Source organism: Mugil cephalus, chromosome 2 (assembly GCF_022458985.1).
Source record: "Mugil cephalus isolate CIBA_MC_2020 chromosome 2, CIBA_Mcephalus_1.1, whole genome shotgun sequence".
NCBI lineage: Eukaryota > Metazoa > Chordata > Actinopteri > Mugiliformes > Mugilidae > Mugil > Mugil cephalus.
In genome coordinates, this window is record NC_061771.1 from 22,827,337 (window position 1) to 22,851,072 (window position 23,736).

General features: G+C 47.1%; 1 protein-coding gene across 11 annotated transcripts in view; it reads left to right on the top strand.

The window, feature by feature from the left end:
• Window positions 1-23,736, top strand: part of adgrl3.1 (adhesion G protein-coupled receptor L3.1) — a 137,469-nt gene that overhangs the window by 78,897 nt on the left and 34,836 nt on the right. For 9 of the 11 annotated variants that reach the window (XM_047577675.1, XM_047577679.1, XM_047577680.1 and 6 more), the window contains exons 8-12: window positions 9,617-10,021; window positions 11,155-11,258; window positions 11,925-12,110; window positions 13,559-13,597; window positions 19,287-19,470. In XM_047577675.1, the coding sequence (XP_047433631.1) occupies window positions 9,617-10,021; window positions 11,155-11,258; window positions 11,925-12,110; window positions 13,559-13,597; window positions 19,287-19,470 (918 nt within the window). The remainder of the gene's footprint in view (window positions 1-9,616; window positions 10,022-11,154; window positions 11,259-11,924; window positions 12,111-13,558; window positions 13,598-19,286; window positions 19,471-23,736) is intronic. The other 2 variants (XM_047577677.1, XM_047577685.1) reach the window with 1 other exon arrangement.

Genomic DNA, 23,736 nt, shown 5'->3' on the forward strand with positions numbered 1-23,736 from the left:
ATTCCGGATTATGGCCCCGGCAGCGCTCGCTGGAACGTTCAGTAGTTTACAAATCCTTCTGTGACCGGTGACATCAGAACGTTTTGCAACGATAAAAATAGAAGTTAGCTGGACAAAAAAAAAAGAAAAAAACGCTGGGGTGTCGAACATGGCGTTGTCAATCTCACTTACAAGGCAATCGAACACCGGAATTCAATTAAATCTGTTAAATGCACAGTTGTAGGGAGGCGACCTTTGCTTGCCACTCGATCGGGTTACAAAAATTTAAAGGTTCACCTTTGAACCCGTAATGGCGGCGACCGCAGACTCCATTTCCTAAGGAAGTGAAGCGTGGGACATCTATTGTCTTTAGCAAGTCTCCTACTATTTACTCCACCACCTCCCCTCCCCTCCCCTCCCCTCCACTGTCCTCTCCTCTCCTCTCCTCTCTCCTCTCCTCTCCTCTCCTCTCCCCTCGTCTCCTGTCTCCTTTATTTGGCACCAGATTGCAATCAAGCAGCAGGGCTAAGCAGTGCAGGAAATGTTGGAAATAAGCTAAAGTGGAGAGAATAACAAGAGTTAATGGCTGAAGTGGAGACCCTCTTTCACCAGATCACTGATTAGAATAACCCCTGAGCACATTTCTGGCTCGTCAGGCTGAGTGTGTGTGTGTGTGTGTGTGTGTGTGTGTGTGTGTGTGTGCGCGCGCGCGCGCGCGCATGATGTCAGCATGTGTGTGTCAGGCCCTCGAGCTGCGCGCACGCGGCTTGAGAGGGTTCAGCTCTGTCAAAAATTAGGCAGGTTTTTACTTCGCATGTTTAATGCATGCGGAGTTGGAATTTTTTTCGCTTTGAGAATCCTATACTCCTCACATTTGGAGATATCATCACAAAAAATAAACGTCGTAGGAGACTGTAAACGTGTTAAATCTGCAGTCAAAACATGTCACGCGTGTCCCGCGACGCGCCGGAGAATGAGAATCGTTTCCAGGCTCTCGCTGCTGCTGCTGCTGCCGCTTTGCCGCCGGCGAACACCACCACCACAATGCAACACGCACCTCGGCCCTTGTCTACACTCCCACTCCTGCCCTCTCTCTTCTTTGTCTTCTCCGCCTGCATCCATCACCCTCTTGTCTGCCTCCCCCCCTCCCCTCCCCTCCCCTCCCCTCCCCGCCCGTCTCCCTCTGTCCCAAATAGATTACGACAGAGCGGCCTCTGCAGAGACTGAACTCTGCTTCACAGAGTTTGCCTCACCTGTTCCCCCGCCCGCAGTGTGTCCTTATCGATTGGATGGCCCCGGCGCCGGGTCCCTCTGTGTGCGAGCGCTTGGCTTCTTGCGCCGCTTCGCCTCTGCCAAGCAGCAGATGCCAAATTAAGCGGGGCCCGGCCAAGACAATGGGGTGGAAGGGAAACCCAGAGCATTGCAGGAAGTAGACACAGACGAGAGCGGCTAGCAGAGCGTGTCACGACTGCTATTCTATTCTACTCAGAATTTAATTTTGGACACACATATATATATGTATATATATATATAGTGGGGGAAATAAGTATTTGATCCCCTGCTGAATTTGTAAGTTTGCCCACTTCCGTAGAAATGATCAGACTCTGGTTTTTATGGTTGTTTACTGGTTATGGGTATAGACAGAATATCAGTCGAAAATGCATAAAAAACACACAATCTAAAAGTTATAAATTGTTATGTATTTTATTAAGGGAAATAAGTATTTGATCCCCAAGCACAACACAAGTCAGTACTTTGTAGAGAAACCTTTGTTGGCAAGCACAGCGATGAGACGTTTCTTGTAGTTGGTCACCAGGTTTGCACACAGCGCAGGAGGGATTTTGGCCCATTCATCTTTACAGACAGTCTCTAAATCCTTCAAGTTTCTTGGCTGCCTCTTGGAAACTCGGAGCTTCAGCTCCCTCCACAGGTTTTCGATCGGGTTAAGGTCTGGAGACTGACTAGGCCACTCCATGACCTTAATATGCTTCTTCTTGAGCCACTCCTTTGTTGTCCTGGCAGTATGTTTTGGGTCATTGTCATGTTGGAAAACCCACCCACGAGGCATCTTCAGTGTTCTTGCTGAGGAAAGAAGGTTTTTGTCCAAGATGTTACAGTACATGGCTGCATTCATTGGCCCCATAATGCGGTGAAGTTGCCCTGTACCCTTTGCTGAAAAACAGCCCCAAAACATGATGTTTCCACCTCCATGCTTAACCGTGGGTATGGTGTTCTTTGGGTCATACTCACGTTTTTTCATCCTCCAAACACGGCGGGTCGAATTAATGCCAAATAGCTCAACTTTGGTTTCGTCAGACCACAGCACTTTCTCCCAAGCCTTCTCTGAGTCATTTAGATGTTCACTGGCAAACTTAAGGCGGGCCTGTACATGTGCCTTCTTGAGCAGGGGGACCTTGCAGGCACTGCAAGAGTTCAATCCATAACGGCGCAGTGTGTTGCCAACTGTTTTCTTGGTGACGGAGGTCCCAACTGCTTCCAGACCATTAACAAGCTCCTGCCGTGTTGTTTTAGGCTGCTCCCTCACCTTTCTCATCATCATCCTCACTCCATGAGGCGAGATTTTGCGGGGAGCTCCAGACCAAGGACAGTTGATGGTCCTTTTATGGGTCTTCCACTTGCGAATAATGGCACCAATAGTTGTCACCTTCTCACCAAGCCTTTTGCTGATGGTTTTGTAACCTATACCAGCCTTGTGCAGGTCTACAATCTTGTCCCTGACATCTTTTGACAGCTCTTTGGTCTTGCCCATGGTGCTGTAGAAGTTGGAATGTAAGAAACTGATTCTTAGAGCAGGTGTGCTTTATATACATGACGAGTTAAGATCAGGAGTATTGGTAATTAGTTGACTGAGCACAGCTGTGTGCCACATGCGCACCAGCCAATCTGTAGGAGCCTGAATTCTAAGTGAATTGTTGGGGATCAAATACTTATTTCCCTTAATAAAATACATAACAATTTATAACTTTTAGATTGTGTGTTTTTTATGCATTTTCGATTGATATTCTGTCTATACCCATAACCAGTAAACAACCATAAAAACCAGAGTCTGATCATTTCTATGGAAGTGGGAAAACTTACAAATTCAGCAGGGGATCAAATACTTATTTCCCCCACTGTATATAATATATATAAATTATTGAATGGAGTCCACAATAAATTGTAGCTCTACAGCGTCGCATGATGAAGGTTACAACATACATTTGTGTCAGATTTCCTTGGAATTGACATGTACATTGATGATGTGTTAACATTATGACCACTATGACAGGAGAACTGACTAACATTTGGACCTGGCATTCATGTGGACGTACCACCCACCTCGACCTCGACCTAGACCCAGACCGGACACCCCCACCCCATAGCAACGACACTATTTGATTGGTCAGCAGACACCCCCAGCAGGACGCAGCGACACACAGACACACAGTTATGGAAAAACTAGAATAAATACATGAAGAACAGCACAACGTGTCGATCTGAGCTCCACGTCCCCCGCTGACAAACATCCTGTTTCCAGACACCACGTGACCCCCCTCAGAAGACCCGCGTCCGTCCTCCGACGAGTCAGACGCAACGAGGCCCACGCAGTATCAGCAAAGTGGTCGTAATGTTACGCCCGATCGGTGTACGTGTCTCCTCACACAATACAAAACCAATCAACAAAACACGAAGCCTCCTATTAGCTTCCCGCTTTGAACAAGCGAACTTCCCCCTGATTAGGAAAGAAGCGTGTAATTGGCTAACTCGCTGCAGGTGCCTCCGAACTCAGCCCGACTCGGCGTCGGAGCGGCGTCACCCCCCCCCCCCTGTGCCTGACAACGGTGGCTGCGGCAACAGCGTCCGTGCCCGGCAGCCATTTTGAGAGGAGGCCGTATCAGTCGAGCTCGTGCTTTTTTTTTTTCTTTCTTTCTTTCTTTTTTTTATCTAAAAGTATCACTGCTTTGAAGTGCTCCTTTCAGTCTTATCAGCAGGCTCGAGCCACGAGCGGCGCGCGTTGTGCTGTGCACGCAAGCGCGCGCATGTAGCTCGCCGCACCACCACCGGGGCAAAAAAACTAAGAGTCTTGACAAGGGAGCGCTTTTGTGCGTGTTTGTGTGCTCTCCAGCCACAGTGCGTTATCGCGGCACGCAGCGGCCGTTCAGTGTGTGCGCGCTGCTATCCAGCCTAGAAAGCTTTGTGCCCTCTAGTCAGATTATCGTTTTGCAGCTACCCTTCTGGATCCCTCCTTCCCTACTGTTTCGGGACGAGTGTGTGTGTGTGTGTGTGTGTGTGTGTGTGTGACTAGATGCGAGCTTTAAGAAGTGCAAGCGGTACGCAGTCATCTCGCATATTAACAAGTGTAACAGACACTTCATCTCAGCCGCGCGAAGCTTCCGCCTTAATTCAAATCCCTCTTCTCTTTGCATCTGCGTCACTCTTCCCCTCTCTCATTCTCTCTGTCGTTTTTTTTTTTGTGTGTTTTTTTTTTGTTTTTTCGACAGTGTGGGAATCTTGCCAGGGGAAGTTTGTGTTTTCCCACTCCTCTCTCCTCCTCTCTTGCCTTCTACCTTTTGTTTTTGTGGATTTACCATCCCTCTGTTTACCGAGCGAGGAGTCAACAAGAGCAGAGGCAGAGACAGGCTGTCTTACCCACACGCAGGGAAAAAAAAACATTTGATGCACACACACACACACACACACTCAGACACACACATGCATGCACACTGCCTGTCTGCATGTCAGACGATCATGCGCTCGCATCCCGGGGCTGACAGACAGCATCTCTGTGGCCCCTCCGATGTGGTGACAGATGACAACTTCAAGAACAAGTTTTCTGCCAGTCTGTCATTGTCTCACCTTCCCCAGGGCTCGCTACAGGTCAGGAAAACAAACACAATAGAGCACGATACAATGGGAGATGGGAGTTCGCCGGTTTGTTTCAAGCACTTTAAGCAATTTTTTTTTGTTTGTGTCGGTTTTAAAAAAGCTCACACCGAATGTTTATCCTTGACCGAGGAATCAACAGATAACCCAATTATCTCACCACAGGGCCCATTAGCGGCTGATCCGCTGCCTTCAATCATATCGCGCCAGCTTCCTCGTCAGATGAGGAAGATTTCCCAGTACGGTTGAATAAAATTACGGGCAATTATTCGGTCTCATTGTTTATCGGCCTCATTGTTCTGTTACGATGTGATCTCACTGTGTTACGCCAGCGCGTAGTATCACAATGAGCTGCTTCCAAAGAATTGTGGTTAACATCTCGGAAAACGAGAAATTACGGGTTCGTCCGTTCATCGCTCATTTTGCAGATTGTTAATTTGATGATTTTTATTTTTTTTTTTATGTGTGTCATAGTGGGATATACACCGATCAGGCGTAACATTACGGCCACCGTCCTAATATTGTGCAGGTCTCCCTCGTGCCTCTGGAACAGTTCATCACTGCTGGCAACAGGATGTTATTAGTGGGAGGGGCCTTTGGGTCCTGTGGGTTGAGGGGAGGGGCCTTTGTGTCAGCGCATCCCACAGATACTTAATCAGTTTGGGATCTAGTGAATTTGGAGGCCAGGTCAACACCTTGTTATGTTCTTCATGTTTTTTTTTTTTTTTTGTTATTTTGTCTGTGTGTTTGTCAGGCTGCATCCTGCTGGGGATGACTGCTGCCATCAATCAATCAATCAATCAATCAAATTTTATTCATAGTATTATAGTAGTATAAATAGTAGTGTTTATAGTGTTGTATATTTTGATAAAAATATGTAAAAGAGTGGAACAAACAACAATTAAAGGACATGGAGACTAATGCACACTGTAAAAAGGTTTCGTTAAAATAGTAGAATAGATCAATATGAATAAAAAAATTATAAAATTTAATATAAATGAATATGAAACAGCAGATTAAAAGTGGAATGAAATGCAGAATAAAAATTATAGAATAAAATATAGAAACTCTCAAAATGAAGATAAAAAATAAATGAATCAATGAATAAAAACGGAAGAATATAAACTGTAAAATAGAATAAAACAACACCTCGACATAAAAGCCAGATCGAAAGAGATGCGAGCACGTTTAAAAGCGTTTCTAGCTCCTCTCAGATCCACCGGCAGGCCGGTGCCACGGGTTTTCCTGAGCGTAGCGGCTGGAAGCAGCGTCACCAAATGATTTTGTTCTACTCTGTGGAACAATTAACGGAGACGAGCCAGAGGATCCGAGAGGCCTTTCTGGTTGATACGATAAAAACATCTCAGAGATGTAATCTGGTGCGAGTCCACGGAGTGCTTTAAAAACTAATAAAAGAACTGTAAAATCAGTACGGAAACCAACAGGCAGCCGATGTAAGGATTTTAAAATGGTGTGTGCTGGTCCGAGTGAGGACAGGGAGTGTCGTTGCTATGGGAGGTGGGGGGGTCTGGTCTGGTCTGGTGTAGAAGGGTGGTACAAGTTTAAGTCCAAAAGTTTCCCAGCAGAATAATTTATTGTCACGAGACGGCTAAAGTTATTTACTTCTCCTGTCAGTGTCTTTAATGTTGTGGCTAATGTGAGTATAATTGATCCTGGATAATCACATTTACTGTCCTATTGGTTTCTTATTGCTCCGCTGTAAGTAGAGCAGTTAATGCTCTCAGTGTAGAAAGCCAACTTAGATTCCTCGGACGTCTACACCACAACGTTTTTTCACAGAACTCCTGACGGCAGATCACGTCACGACCGGCGTTTCTCCTAAAACACGGCCAAAGTTCACCAGCCTTCACGCCGTACGTACTCCACGCGCGGCTGTACATTTGGCCGCATCGTTTTTTTTTTTTTTTTTTTGTCACGGAGCACGGTGTTTAGGCTAGCCCGTAGCCGACATCTTGAAGTTGTCTCAGCGCATTTACTTGAGGTTCCCCGCGCTTACACGCGACGAGATATGTCAGCCCCCGCGAGTACAACCTTCAGCCTTTTTTCCCTATGAATGTTTCATGAACCTGCTATGTCACGTCCCTCCCCGAAGCCTCTCGCAGCATCCGGGCTGATGCAAGCGATGAGCGCATCGCATTAAACGATCTTTTTTTTTTTTTTTTTTGATTTTTTTTTTTCTTTAAACGGCGACCGATCCGGGTTGAAACGAGGACGGAGAGGATTATACGTGAACGAGAGCCCCCTTTAGAAATGTGGAATTTGGCATTAGCATAATGAAAGAGGAACGGGCGCGGAGTTGAGAAAGAAAGTTAAGAGGAGAAGAAGAAGAAGAGCGAAGGATGCGCGTGCAGCGGAGCGGCGTGGCCCTCGTGCCTGGGGCACTTTTCAGACTTTGTGTGTTACCTCGCCCCGAGCCGCCGGCCGCCGCGTTTTCCGCCCTGTGCTCAGACGACAGCAGACATCAACCTCAGACGCGCGCATGCACACGCCATTAGTCTCCCATTGTTGTGGCAGAGCCCCTAATGGAGCTTCCCGTTTTGAGTCCAGATAGACGACACACACACACACACAGTCTCTGCCTCGTAAATACACACACACACAACACACGCAGATTGACAGCCGGTCCCTAGGCCACCGCTGCCACGCATGATTGATGGCAATGTTCCGTGGAGAATGCATGAGGCAGGACGGCAGCGATTCAAGAACGGGGTGGGAAGAAGGAGGAGGAGGAGGAGGGGTGGGGGGTGGGTTTAGGTGCGGAAACACTCCATTGAGTTGTGGTGGGAGAGAACAGAACGCGCGGGAGGGGAGGGGAGGGGAGGGGGACGTTACGCGGCTGTCAGTCAGGCGGGCGGACAGAGAGGGAGGGAGACGGAGGGCGAGACGGAGAGACTTAGGGCTGTCTTTAATTAAACTTTGAATCCACAGGAAGGGGACGACTTCGAGTTCACGGTAAATAATATGAAAAACCCTCCCGCCGCCCGCGCGCTCACACTTCATTCACTCTCTTCACACCTCACCTTAGTCAACCCCCCCTTTCCACTCCAGAAACTGATGCTACACACACCTCAATCCAGTCACATGTCGTTGACTTTGATTATGCAGAATACGTTCACTCTCGGAGAAACACAAGTTTTGTTTTTTGTTTTTGTTTTTTTTGCTGTAGGTCATGAAATTGCGACTTGAGCCGCATGAGGCAGGTTTCTACCTCTTCCGTTACAACCGGCGGCTGGATGTTTCTTTGAAAGCTCAACGGGCTTCATTAATGAGAAGTCAGGTAGCCTGATTTTTGGGGAAATTGCGCACTCTTCTTAACGAACGCGACAGAACAAATCTCAGTCGAGGGTCTAAGGCAGGCGCGAAGAGAAGGTGTTTAGTTTGCAGGCTTTAGCTTCGGGTTTTCAGACGGGACTCTAAAATTTCCATGGTACATAGCATGAAGTTGTCACAATTCATATTTCAGGACTTCAGGATTTCAGGAGCGGCATATGCACGATGGCAAGACAGGACACATCTCCATGCTGCAGGCCTGCAGGCAGCGCTCCGCGTGTTTTGCATAAAGAAGCGCAAAATTATAAAGTTTCTAAAATATAGTTCGTAGACAATTCACACCTCTCGAGTAGGTTTAAATCTGAAACGTGGGTATCTGTAATTAGGATTTTTCCTGAAAGTGTTCTCGAGGATAATTTGCGGATTTTGCTTGGAAACGCTCGGTTGTGTAGGGAATCCGGGACCCGCGCGTTTCATGAAAGCAAAGATGCGGATTTAGAAAATATGCTCCAGCTGCGCCCAACCGTATTACCCGTAATGACTTCCTAACGATTCGAGACTAATAAAATAATTCAAAGGAGGGAACTGTAAATAACCGCTCGGCTTTTGCGGCTAAAAGCAACAGGAGCGAAAGACGCGGGTGCGGCGCGTTTTACGGGCGAGCGCCGACGCTTCGCGAACACATGCCCGCCGCACTCTCTCCCCATCATCCCGTCCGTTCATTCATTCATTATTCCCGTCCCCAAGTGTGAATAATTGAGCCTTTTTTTTTTTTTTACAATGAAATATTGACAGTAATAGAGTGTGCCATATGCATTTAAGTGGCCTCCCTTCCTCTCGTGATGTCACCGTGTTATAAATCATGCACGGCTCTGAAAGAATGTTTTTTTCTGCCAGGTTAGGCAGCGAGAACCGCCACCGTGCGCCAGTCCCATAGGGGAGACCGCTAATCCTGCGCAGGGAGAATCAATCAGTGGTCCCGCGTACGGCGGGGCCGGAGATTTGGTGTTTAATTATGAAAGTTTTAGCACTCGCATTCCAGCCGGCTGAATTGCTCAGAAGCGCGTCTTGCGCTCGTGTGCGATAAATGACTCCGCGGAGATCCGGGCGTGTGACGAGGGATGAAACGCCAACGTGAGGGAGTCAACAGAAACATGAGCTACTCCCTGTCAGAGCCGCTTAGCGCCCTGCAGATGAAGGCCCGCACATGTGTCTGCGTCCGTCACTATTATTCACGCTCGCGGGCCGGCTCTTCGTACGCACACTTAGTCCTAATCCAGATGTTGATCGCAGTTCTTTGAGTTCTATTGTTCTTAATTTCCTTCCTGGCCTTTGAACTCTCGCTCATAAAAACATCCGCATTCCAGCCATGTTTGGACCCGCTAATCTGTGCAACACATTTGGAATTTGTGGCTTCTAGTCGTAGAACCCTGTTTTTAAACCATCCATTCTGCCTTTTCAGACTATCGTCCGCCTCCCATGATGCCCCCCAACCGGGGACCGGGCCCGGTCGGCGGGGGAGGCTCCTCCTCCTCCTCCTCCTCGACCAGCAGAGCCACCACCACGCGCTCTCCCCCCTACTACACCACGCCGAGGCCCCTCCTCACCACCTCGCCAGGCCAGCGGTACCGGACGACCACCACGGTCCGCCAGCCCGTCCTGGTCACCGCCCGGGGCTCGTCGCCCGACGCCAACCACATCCCCGACACCAACCAGAAGCCCCCGGCGCAGGTCCCCCCGGCGGCCCCGCAGCCCCCCGCCCTCCCGCCCCAGGACTTCTGCAGCCCGAGGGTGACGGCCGACATATCGTGGCCCCGGACGCAGCAGGGCCAGACGGCCAAGCAGCCCTGCCCCGTGGGGACGCTGGGTGAGGAACCCCGCATGGGTAGACGACGTTACGGGGATGCTCCCGTCCTTTTGTCTGCACCTCACGTTGCAATAGGGGGAATAAGTGTAAAGTTTTTGAAGTTGGTGCGTCAGTGCTGCTATTGAGCACAAAACCAAAAGCTGCAGAAAACAGTTTTGTGGCTAAAAGCAACAGGAGTGAAAGACGCAGCTGTGGTGCGTTTAAGGGCGAGCGCCAACGCTTCACAAACGAATTTCAAAGGTGGAATAGGTGAAAAGTTTTTGAAGTTGGTGTGTCAGTGCTGCTGTTGAGCACAAAACCAAAAGCTACAGAAAACAGTCAACAACCACCAGTGCATTACGTTTTATGACGTTAGCGTGTGAAGCCTCAATCTTAACCTTAACCCTTCGACTTTTATCGTAACCGCACGGCTGATCTTTTTTGTAGTGGTAGTAGTAGTGGACAACAAAATGTTTGTTGTACCCATTTTCTAGCCATTGCTAGTCATTCAGTTTGTAAGATACACAACTTTGCCCATGTGTGAAAGCATTATATATACAGGTATCTAATCTGTGGCTTTTATGACTTCTTGAGCTATAGCGAATTTGAATTTGAACAGATGCTTGAAAACGTTCATCATACAGCTTCAGTATTTATATTGTATCAATCGGACATTTTAATAATGTCAGAATAGACAGTTTGCTGTCCACGCTATTTATATAGATTAAAAATGAATGATATTTAACTGTGATTAATCGTATTTCTTAGTGTGGAAGTCAAAGGGTTAACGTAACAACCTACTACCTCTGATGGATGAATGAAGTGAAGGTAAATCAGTGTATTTACTGAGCACTTGAGTGATCAAGTCAGTGATCGTGATTTCATTGTAGTTCTGAGTAGAGGGCTAAAAGTCAAGGATGTGAAACGTGAAAGAGGATCTGGAACAAAGCAAAATAGATATTTCATATCTTATATTTTCATTAGGTGGAATCGTCACATTTTTTCCCGCTAGCTGCTGTGAACAAGACGATTCTCCCGTCCGCGCGCTAACACTGCGAACATGCCCAGCGAAACCTCGGCCACCTCGAGAGTCTCGGCGTCTCCCCGCTGAATGTCAGGCTTGTCTCACCCTGTTTGCTTTGCTTATCTTGCAGGCGTGGCCACATACGTGTGCGTGGCCCATTTGGGCTACTGGGATCCCCGAGGCCCCGACCTCAGCAACTGCACGTCGCCCTGGGTCAACCACATCATGCAGAAAGTAAGTCTGATCGCCGCCGGCTCTCGCGGGCTCCCCGTTGAGCCCTGGTTTAAGGGTGTGTGTTACGGATAAAGTCCCGGAGCGACGGCACCTCACGCATGAAGAAGCGCCAGCTACGGGGGGAGAGATTCAGGCCACGTATCCGTCTTCATCCGTTAGCCGCAGCGCGCGCTTCGGATCCGAGGGACGCTACGTAGCTGTAGGGGAGTGGAAACGTGCTCATCATCAGAACCGGCTAACAACAGGCGTTGTGATATGTTAATTTGATGCACGCGTGAGTTTTTCATCGGGGAGGTTATTGCATTTGATTAGTCGGGATCCCCCGGCTGTGAAAAGCGCCTCCCCGGTTATCATTTCGTTGCTTCGCGGCGGTTTTCACATGAGCCTTAATCCTTTTCCGTGTGATACTAAACTTGGAAATCAGCATTTCAATGGCGCGGCCTTTTAACGTCTTTATGATAACTCTCATGAGCTGCCGGACACATAACACTGAGTGATGTCGCCCATTAAACTAAAAGCACATTTTTTTTGTCTCTTGTATGCGACTTCCCATTGCTCTTCACCTTTATTTCTTCTCATTTACATCTGCTCCTCCATCCGCCTTTTTTTTCTCTACCATCTCCCTCCTTCTTTCTGTGCCCGTCGCCCTCTTTGCCCCTCTCTCAGCTTCGGTCGGGCGAGACGGCAGCGATCGTGGCCCGGGAGCTGGCGGAGCAGACCAAGGGGCTCCTGCGTCCCGGCGACGTGCCGTCCACGGTGCGGGCCATGGCCCAGCTGGTGGAGCTGCTGGACGTCCAGCTCAGGAACCTCACCCCGGGGGGCAAGGACAGCGCCGCCCGCAGCCTCACCAAGGTACGACCTCCGGGAAACAGGGTGACGGAGCGATGGTAAAGATTTTCCTTCGAGTCCGGCGGGTTTAACCGACAGGGAGCGAAGAGAGAGCTGGAGCGACGGGGCGAAGAGGGAAGAGACGGAGAGACTCTTTCAAGTTAACAGCGAGATGAACGCCATCAGCAGTTAGCGTCTTTGTCTCACACTCGTTCTCAGGGTTAAGTGAAAGCCGCCACATAACGCCGTCCCTTCCCCGACGATAAATAGACGTTGCTTTTCTTCTGTTGGCGGTTCCTTTTGTGAAAAACTTTGCTCGAGATTATGAGCGAGAGATAAGTGCCTTTAGTCTCTGGCAAGGTTTTCTCAACTCTTTTGAGATCAGGGCTGAAACTTAATAAAAAACTCCCGTCCCCAGCGTGGGAGTCGTTCTTAATAAAACAAACAGCACAGGCCCTGGACACGTTTTACATCATGGCTTATTGTTTAATGAACTTCAGCCCTTGAGCTTCGGCTGTGAAGACGCCGTTGACAATCGGGCCTGAGTGCATACTTCAGGATTACATTAATGGAAATCCGATCCGGAGCGCGCTAAGGGTCTGTTTTACGACAGCAGCAGAAAGACTTTGGTTCTGTAGTTTGTTCGTGTGGCCGTTCAATTAAAGTGAGTTAAATCACTTGGGAAGGGCTGACTGACTGACTGACTGACTGACTGACTGACTGACTGACTGGATGTCGGACTGCTTCTTGACGGTCTCTGCTGAGGTCAACAGTGATAGGCGGGGTTTAGCAGCCAGACTGACAGCGCTCGAACAGTCACTCTCCTTTGTTTTATTTGGCCCCGAGTCTCCTTTATTTTCCCTCTTCGCCTCATTATCGCGCCTTTACATCTCCCCTCTCGTAATTCAGCTACACACGCGAAACGAATACATTTCCTGGAGCATGTGTAAGCGGAATCAATTAATCTATGTTTTGCCGCTGACCGCGTAGCCTATTAAAGGTGGAATTTGTCCACAAAAGCGATCGGCGGCAAAAGAGTGGGGAAAAAAAAGCGCCCCGATAATGGCCCAATCATGCACTCTGCATCTAATTGAGTAATACGATAGCTTAATATGCAAATTCGGCGCCGGCAAAATCGAATATGACCAATCACGCACGAGCGGCGTCATAATTAACGCCATCAATTCACTTGACAGTAGATGCGGAGAATGAGTGGGAAAAAAGAAATGGAGGAAGAGAGGAAGTTATTAGCGGGAGGGGAAAAAAGTACGAGGAAAGACGATTATGGCAGCAGGAATCGGCGGCCGAGGAGAATAACAATGTATTTTTTTAAACTTTTTTTTTTTTCCGCTACCTAAGTCCTTTTTTTTTTTTTTGCGCAGTGTTAATGAAGTGGGCGTATCGGCCTTTGTGTGTCAGTGTGTGACTGAGAGGTGTTACATCGCTAACAGCTGACTTGTTTGAATTTGCAGCTTCAGAAGAGAGAAAGGTCCTGCAGGTTTTTCACACAGGTATTTCCGCTCTCCTGGTTATGGTTGATTACTTTGCCATAGCGCAGTCCCACATCTTTTTTTTTTATTTTTTTTTTTTACCCTCAGCATGTAACCTGCTAAGCAAGCTTGTGTGTGCGTGTGTGATCGCAGTGTTCTCTGTGGAGTTCCAGTTGTGCGCCGCAGCGGTCGTCTTTTAATTTGCAACCCAACCCTTTGAGGAGGGTCTGCCTGCCTACGGCGCGCGTCGGCGTCACCGGCAACCGCCGCCGCCGCCCGCTGATGTCTCCTAACAAAGTTTTAGCCTCCTCAAAGGGTTCTGCCGACACTCTTTTGTTTTCGATTTCTTTTTTTTTTTTTCTTTTTCCCCTTTTCTTTCTTCATTCCGAATCGATGGCGCTGATAGGAGGCCGTGATCAATATCAATAATAGCTCATCTATTTTGCAGTTCTGTCTGCAGAATTGTAAACAGGTCTGCCTGGAACCAAATGGCTCGCCATCCATCTCCATTGAATGCAGAAAAGCCCCTCTCTGGTGCTGCATCAGAGGGAAGGGACCACGGAGCATGATGGATGTCCCGTTGCATATTGCTTGATCACGACCTCAGCGCCTTAAAAAAATAATAATAATAATAATAGCAGCCTGTGTTTGAGGCTCAGTATTAATCCGTCTCATTCGTGGTCTGCTTGCATTAATGTGTGTTTGTGTTGACGCCACGGGTCTGCGCCGTTAACGGGAGAATCCAGCATCAATTAAGCATGTTTGCGGTCAGCTGAAATCACTATTCAGGACATCAAAGCGCACACACACACACACCTTCCTCATCCATGTGCCGTGGGTAGACTGCAGAGTCTACCTCTGTCTGTCTGCACCCTCCGACGCACACACACTTGATGGGGTAGCTCTTTTTCTCCTGATGCAGGCTTTTTTTTCTTTCTTTTTTTTTTTTTTTTTTTTTTTACCCCCCACTCTCTCCCCTGAAAAGTCTTAACGTCAGCACCAGTCAGCAATGTCACATCACAGAACATGGCTTAGGACTATATGCAAGCTGACACACACACACACACACACACACACACACACACACACTCGCTCACGCAGGCTCAGACACACACCACAGGTACGTGAATGTTTTTTAACAGGCGTGTGTTTCGCCGCGTCTCTTTGATCTAATGAAAAGAGCCGCGTTCAAGACGGCTAGTTACGGGTCAAAATAATAATAATAATAAAAAAAATAAAAAACGCCGCACACCTTGGGTGCTGCAGGGGGCTGGGAGTGATCGATTATATAATTAGCCTTAGTAATGTGAAGCAAAATTATACCAACAGTCCCTTACCCTGCCAGATAGAAATGTGCGTGATTAGGGATGTGGTGTGGTGCTGCCCTCTCCTCGTTAATTATCTGCTGCACTAATTGCCAAGTGAGGAGAGTGGGCAGGAGGTTTGGGTTCTTAATAGAGACAAAAAATAATTGAATTCTCTCTCTCTTTCCGTCTGTCTCTCTCTCCTTTTCTCCCTTTTCTCCTCCCTTTTCTCCCGCGCGGCACGGGGAGCTCGGGACTCGTTTCATGTGCACTAAATTGGCAATTTATTCATGATGAAGTTGGCGGCGTGGAGAAGCTTTGATGCTATAGGGGTGGCGGATCGACGGAGGGAGGCGGAGTCTGCAAGGTGGACGGACGGACGGAGGGAGGGAGGGTGCAGAAATTAAACGGAGGGGGAGAGTCGCGGAAACAGAAACGGAGCGGGAGAAAAGGGGGAGGAGGAGGAAAAGGAAACGATAAAGGGGAGCAGAGAGGAGACAGTGATGCTCAATGACAATGTCTAATTTGCCCTCTATTTATGGATGGTGGGTCAGAACATGGCATGCGGTGAATTTAAAGCCTGATTTAGCTGCGAACTCATCCTGTCAGGGGAAGACAAACTCCCAACAACAACTGACAGATAAGCCCGCTCCTCTGATGAAAACATTTTTTAAAATGTGCACTTTCTCGGAGCTCAGCCAAGCGAGTAAAAGAAGACGAAAAAAAAAAGAGCCGGCTCTGCTCTCACCCCTTTCCCATACTTTAAGCATCGTAACTCTGTCGTTTTACACGTTTCTGTGCACACACAGAAACACACACACACACACACACACACACACACATATACATATATACCCGTATGCGTGTGTGCATCTCGAGCACATGCCCCCCTTATAGTAGTAGTAGACCAGCGCGGCTCTAGTTTGTCTTGCCGCTGCTGTTTACGCTGGATTACCCCACCGCTTCAAAGCATTTCACTTCTGCCCCATTTACTGACGCGTACGTATGTGTGTGCGCGCGTGTGCCGTAGCGCCCGCATCTTCCCCCTACCCCGAAATATGTAGCCTCACTTAGACATGCACACAAACGACACCCTTATCTGTCTCTGCAGAGTCTCTCTCCTCTTTGAAGACCCCTGAAAAAAACCTGTCTCTATTTTAGCCCTCAAGTCCTCGTACTTGTGCGGATAGAAATGTCACTACTGGCAAGAGAGCTTACAGGCACATCCGACCCCCCACCCCACACCCATCCTACACACAACATGGACACACACACACACACATATTCCATCTCTGGAATTTGTGATGTGGAGATGTCAAGGAAATGACACCCCTCCTTCTCCACTCCTCACCACTTCTCCCTCTGCTCTGGAGATGTAATCAATTATGTGAAATTGAAAATGCAAGATATTCAAAAGTTCAATAAAAAGCATTGGGAAGTTTAATGAGAGTAAAAAAAAAAAAATTGGGTTATCTGAAACACATCAAAGCGCTGCACCAGCAGCTCGAGCGAATGGAGAGCGACGCCGCTGCTCTTCTATCTGCTCCCCTCTCTTTGTTGCCTGGACGGCCACTGTACAGGAAGTGGAGCAGAATGATGCACAGCAACGCTTCTCCCAGCCCCTTGTGCACACCCTCAGCTGCACACGCAGACACAGTCGCGCAGACACACACATGTTGGAATGCTAATTCTCTCGCAGGCACGCATGCATCCCAGTCCCGTTCAGTATGCGCCGCACACATTCGTTCGCACGCCATGTATGTATGTATGTATGCACGGCACGTGTGTCGACGCATGTGCACTAAATATAGTTCCAGTCAGAAGATTCTTATTTGATATTATTTATATATCCCTTTTGGTGAGAGAGAAGCATGAAGTACATGTCAGGGACTCCACAGGTGAGCTGAGCTTCAGTGGAAAACCAAACAACTTTGATCCGCGAGTTGAGTTGCAGTTCAATGTAGCGGATAGTCCTCACAGCCTTTTAAACCAATAACTAAATAACTTTTTTTTTTTGCAATTAATAATAAAATATCATTAAAACAATTATTTATCTACAATTAATTCATTAATCTGTAAGAGTGGTCGATCCATATAAAATGTCAGTAAAGTGCCCATATGTAAAAAATAAATACATTTTGCTACAATGACAGACAAACAAAAATTAAATCAATAAAATTCAATAAAATATCAGCGATACCGATCCAATACCGATACTTTGCGAAAATACACCTGAATGTGTAAATCTAAGTTATTGAGTTGTGGCAACTTCACAACATCACCTCGAATGACTAAAGTATCAAAAGTATCAATATTTTGATTTGAGAATTGATTTTAGAGCATAAAGACCTGGTATCGAAAGTATCGATATTTTGATTTGAGAGTCGATTTTAGAGCATAAAGACCTGGTATCGGAAGTATCGATATTTCACTATCGATCTGCACATCACTACCTGAAATATACCGTATAAATATATTTTTTCCACTAAAATTCCCTGATGATTGTTTGTTGACGATCTAATATAATAGTTTCAACACTACAGCCTGTCAATCATGTGTATGACCACTACACTTGTTACTCATCAAGACTCTTATCTCTTGTATTCATGGGCAAAACTACAAGAAAAAAACACACAATCCCAGCTGCGTCAGACCTGAATTTTCCTTGAAGTGCCTGTGAAGCTCGCGCTGTGCTGCACACACAGCGCTGTGAAAAGGATGAAACAGGTTTGTCGGCGTGTGCGTGTGCGCTTCTTCAAAATCCACTCCCGCTTATTCTCGTTGTTTGCCGAAGCAGTGGATTAATTAGTTTTTGTTTACATGTATCCCTCCCAAACTCATTCAATATGCAGCCGTGCTAATTAGCTGCTAGTGCTAAAAGCGGACATAATATTATCATATTAACTTGTTGGCTAAGCACCAATTCCATGTGTGTGATACAGTGTATCTACATATGGGTATCGCATCCCCCCCAAAATAAACAGGTAGGATTAGTTCTAATTACAGAGGACGACTGCAGATTTTGTAGCACATGTCATCGACACTCGTATGAGTCATTGTCTTCTCTGCTGCGCGCGCACACACACACACACACACACCGAACGCTGCCTCCCTCCTCCCTCCCCGGCCTCTCACTTCTCCTTAACCCCGAGCGAAAGGAACGAGGAGGGAGTCAAACGGAGGATGTGTGAATGCCAATAAACGGACGTTTCTCACTCTTCGTCCCTGCCCTGGCAACTCCCCACTGGAGGCCCCCCCCTCCACCCCCCCGTTCGCTTGTGTAATGGCACCTGCCTCACTTTTTCCACTCTCGCATGCAGCCTCCCCCACGAGAGAGGGAAGCACCGAAGGAGCGAGAGAGACGAGTGAAGGATGGGAGTGCGTTCGCGGAAAGGCCGGCTTTACAGAGAAAGGGAAAATAGAGGACCAGACGGGAGTGTGAGATGTGTGCGTTTGATAGCACCTGTGTTCGCTTTTCCGCCTCTCTTGTTCCCAGCGGACGCCTGTCACCATGGACTCACTGGACTGTTTTATCGCTCTCCCATGGCTCCCTCCCTCCGCCCCCTCCCTCCCTTTCCTCCCCTCCTCTGCACCGGCTCTCTTTTCTCCCCGCCTCTCTATCTCTCCTCCGGGGTCTTTTAAGATGTGTGTATCCGCGAATGTGCGGCGCTCACGTCTGAAAATGAGGAGGTGAACTCTTAGGAGCATAAAGGAATCTGAGCCGGAGACAAAATAAGTATTGTTTCGCTGAGAACACTTCATCTGCGCGCGGCGGCTCTCCTCCGTTTTAATTTGGTAATATTTTTGGATTCAGAACCGTTCTGCACGGCTGGATGTGACCCAGCAGACATTATCTGATAAAACTCTAATTTCTTCTCGGGCCCTCAAGCACAAGTTTTCTAACTCGAAGATAAGACTGTTTCTTTAAAAGGGAAAAAAAAAAGAGAGAGAGAGAGAGAGAGAAAGAAACCGAACCAGGTTTTTGGGGTGTAGACACATGGTGATTGCAATCAGCTAATTAGCTTAGCTTGATTTTCAGAACATCTGTGATGGATTTTCTATCACAACATCTTCACATAAAGAGAATTTTTTAAAAGAAAAGGCTGATAATAAGCATTAAAACATGTGGAGTGCAACTTTGAAGATGCGATTCAGCGGCTTCTGTGTTCTTGCTTTTGTCACGTCTGCATGCCAATGTGTGTCGTGATTTATAAACGCCGCAAACGAAAATGCCGCCGCATTCTCAATGTCACGTCCCACTGTCTGCTGCCTTCGCCGGTCAGGGGGGTTACCTATGGGTGGATTTGCATCCGTTTTCACATTAGCGCCGTTTACTAGAAGTTCTAAAAGTGTCAGCGTTAGCGTCCTCTCTGTGACCTCTGTGTTTCTGCTGTCGCCTGCCCCAGGCTATGGTGGAGACGGTGAATAATTTGCTGCATCCACGAGCCCAGACAGCGTGGAGGGAGCTGCCCACCAGCGAGCAGCTGCACTCGGCCACCATGCTCCTCGACACGGTGGAGACCGGCGCTTTCATGCTGGCCGACAACCTCCTGAAGACCGACACCGTGCAGGAAACCACCGACTACATCCGTGAGTACATTTTTAAGGTTCCGTCCTCGGGAAAAAAAAACTCTGTTAGACCTCGCAAACTGTCAAGAAGCCCGGTTTAGATGCCCTCGAGCAAGGCACTTAGCCTCCATTTGCTACAGCGGTTTCAGAGCAACGTCCAAGGGTGGAAGGCTGCAACTGCACTGGCAACGCCTCAGGTGTTCGGACTAGAGTACCTGAAGTCCAGAGGAACAGAGGGAAGCCTTTCTAGAACTTTGGCAGAAATTGAGTTCTTGGGTTCCGCAGTCGTCTTTGTTTTTTTATTCCGTTGCAGATCTAAAAACAACATAAACCAGATCAGGCTGCTTAAGATCTAAGAATATGATGTAACGTGATAGTAAGAGGGAACGCTGACAGCAGACCTCAACAGATCCGTGGCCTCAGATCTATGTTTTATCATGCAAATGAGAATCAAAGTGTACTGACTTCGCATCATCCTTCATGTGTGAGAGCGCACACATGTGAATGGACATGAATGGAAATGGGGCAGAATAACGCTACTGTTTTACTGCTCAGAGAACGCAAAACATACGCAAGATTTTATTGTTAAAATAGCTTTCTTTTTTTTTTTGCACAAACATACAAAATGTATCTGTAGATAAAAATGTAGAAAAGAGAAAACAAAACATGGGACACTGAGAGAATATGATTCACTGATTTATGAGTTATCTTGATCCAAAATCAAACTGATTGAAAAGCCATCCCATGTTTAAATTCAGACTTATTTGCAGTACAAAGGGAGTGTTGAAACAATACCTGTTATTTTATCTTTTTCGAACAGAGTTGTTGTGGAACACTGAGTTGCGCAATGTTCAGTCGTAAATGAATGAGGGCATTTGAAGCTGAATTTGTATTCAGTAATCTGACGGCATCTCTGTGCTAAAACCGAATATCACTCATCTTCCTTCTGGAGCTATAACTCTACCCCCACACCCACACCGAGTTACAATACTTCATAATCTCAATTAGTAGACTATGTACACAGCTTAGACTGTATAAATATGGACACACAACAGCTCTTCAAAAGTGAATCCAAACAACTATATAGAAGTCTGTTCCTAAAGCACGTAGAGCTCCCCCTGGTGTCTGGCTGCAGTATAGGACATACGCTTCTCCATGTTAGTGGGTGGGACTTCGGCCAAATTAAGACACTAAAATATGTGTAGTTTATTTTTTTCAAGGATGGTTCCTATAAGTTTAGGTAGTCAATATAATGCTACTCATGTTCAAGTGTCATTTTTTCTGATGACTTTTGTTTTAGTTGATGCTATAGAAACAGGATGTGACAGTTGCCATACCGACGGCTCCACCCGTGTGAAAGGGCAAAAAGCTGCAGTTCATCAAGTGGCCACTTGAGAAGGGCCAAAATGGTTAAAAAGCCCACTTAGGCTTAAAAACATGTTACAGGCATTATTAAACATGTTTACAGCATGGTACAAAATATAATTTTGGTCTCAGTTGTTTATTCCACTATTGATGACAACTCTACAGGGGGTTAATTTTTTCCAACTTATTCATTTATTTCTTTTATTAAGGTTTAAAATTCTGCATAATTAAGCTAACAGGAGAGTTGGGTGGGTGGGTTTCATGTCCAGGCTGTTTTGGCTCCGCCCCAACACGACCACCATCTCCATATTAGGAGTATCTGAGTGTGGGCGAAGTAAAGTTCAGCCAACATGGCAATCGCGGGCTCCGCCCACTTTGAGCTTCATTTCTGAGGTTCAGAATTCAAAAAGTGACTTCACGGTGGGTTTGTCCATAGTTCATATGGTCAATGGGAAAATACTGTCAGTTTGGCCAATGTACAGAAGTGGAGTCCATATTTGTATACAGCCTCTGGTATACGTACAATCGCTTGCCAAAACATTAGGTACACACGTGAAAACTAATGCATTCTAATGTAACCATCCTGCACTAAATTCCCCTCAATGACTGTATGGGCATTTTGGAGGATGTGGTTTCTGATTATTAAACATGAAATGAGGTTGTCAGAATAAAAGAAACATGTAGAAAACAATATGATTCAATATGACTACAATCCCCACCCTTTAAAATGAAAACACAGTTGAATCAACAGCTCTCTCAGTTGTTTTGAACAAATACCAAATACCATAACCTTTATCAAGCTTAGATTTAGTGCAGGACTCTGCATTCATTTTCACTAGTGTACCCAATGAACTGGCAAACCAGTTACAGATTTGTGCTGTCGCCGTCTATCGGCCCGTTCAACTTCCCGCATTACAACAGCAGAAAAAAAAGGACCTAAAGCAGAATCCGTGATTACATTTGCCAGCAATAAAATATTCATGAAGAAATCCAACGTTTTGGTCGCGATAGCGTCCACAACATGCACAGCAGACTGTGCGCGTTTACAGCTTTGAATGCCTGCTTTGTTATGTTAAAGTGTGTAAAGCTGTCACGGGGAGGTCACGATGAAGACATCTGGGTTTGTTGCGCGGGAGGCTCTGAAGGGTCAAGTCCGCCGAGATCCTCATCGAACAGAACGCAGCGAAAACATTGGCCATGGTCAGGCATGGATTGTTTGCCAGTCACTTTTTATTTCTTTATTTATGGAGCCGTATTTTTCCTCCCTCACGCTTGAGGTCCGATGAAGGACAATCTGGTTTTCGGGCCGCGGCAGCTCTAAGGTCAAGTCCCCGAGTCCTCATCCTACGCAGCGATAACATGGCCATGGCCCTGGATTGTATGGCCAGATCTTTTTTTTTCTTTTTTTATGGAGCGCATATCCCCCTGCCTTTAGCCGTTCGAAAAGCAGAACGAGCTAGTTATACGTCGCCGCGCCATCGTTCATCTCGCACCTCACTTCTCCTCTTTCCCCCCATATCTCTCGCTATCATCTCGCCCATTGGCCACGAGTGAGCAGATTTTTTTTTTTTTTTACCGAAGCGCAAATTCCCCGTTCTTTCAGCCTTCGATGTGATTTGATACTCGCGAGCATCGTTCATCCCACCCAGAACACTCACTTATGTTCCCTCGTTACTCGTTGCTCCTTTTGATTTGATTTTCAAATTTCCTCAATATCCATTACGTACTCACTGGGCTTGTCTGTTCCTCGGCCCGGAGATGAAAAGCACCCGGACGAGGAGGAGCGGGAGAGGGAAACCGAGGGTGATAAGTGAAGGAGAGGACCGGATGAGTGCGCACTCGAGGGGCTGACGGTGGTGGTGGAATGTCAAATGATGCTCTCAGGGTTTTTTTTTCGTCGCGCGCTTTCACATCAGCGAGCAATGAAATTACAGCTATTTAAGTCGCTCAGCGTGGTGATAACGTTACGGCATTTCATCTTATCAAAGGCAGACGGCGCAGCCAGATCCACAAAGTCAACCCCCTTCCGACGCGACTTTGCCTCGATTAACTTTAAAGCGCAACGGTTCACCCCGGCGACTGACATCCTACACGGCTTCACCTTACATAATTTGTATCTTTCCCTTCCTCCTTAAACGCGGTTACGTAAACAGCCGCAGAGACGAGCGGAGATGCTGCTGCTGCTGCTGCTGCTGCAGCATCTCTGAGGAAACTTGAAACAGGAAGTGCTCTTTTTTTTGTGGAGAAATCCCGTCTCCTCATTCCTCTTTTTTTTGTGCCGTTAATCTTCCCTCCCAGCTAATCCAGTGGGCAGATCCACCGTGATTATCTCTCCTCTTTATTCATAACCGGCTCCGTGCAGCCTGCCACCTCTCTCTTTCTCTTCTCCCCTCCTCACTTCTGACTGTCTCTCTGTGATTCCTCCGTCCCTGCTTTTACTTATTTATTTATTTTTTTTTCAGACGAGAGTGACGAGAATAAATTATTTGACGCATTTTACAGAAGCACTGCAGCTAGTGTAAGTGATATTATTGTGTTAGATCGTGTGCGTGTGTGTGTGACTAGGAGTCGAGGTATTAGGCAGATGAATAAATAGTGTTATTATTAGAGTCAAAACAGTGATTTGAAGGGATAACACAGCGGTAACAGCGTGCGCGTGTGATAACGATAATGAACAAGTGTGTTTCTTGGGAGGAGGATTGTCATGACAGGGATGCTTTAATTAGATTAGACTCAGCGTGTTTTGATGCCCCGTCGATGTGTTTGTGTGTGTGTGTGTGTGCGCGCGCGGGCGGGTTGGTGTGTTAATATGTTAATTCGTCCGTAGCCAAAATGTTCGGCGTAACCAGCGTTTCTCCTTTCCTTTTTTGGCGCATATCCGCGTCTGTGTTTGTGTCTGCCCGCATCATTCTGCCTCCTTCA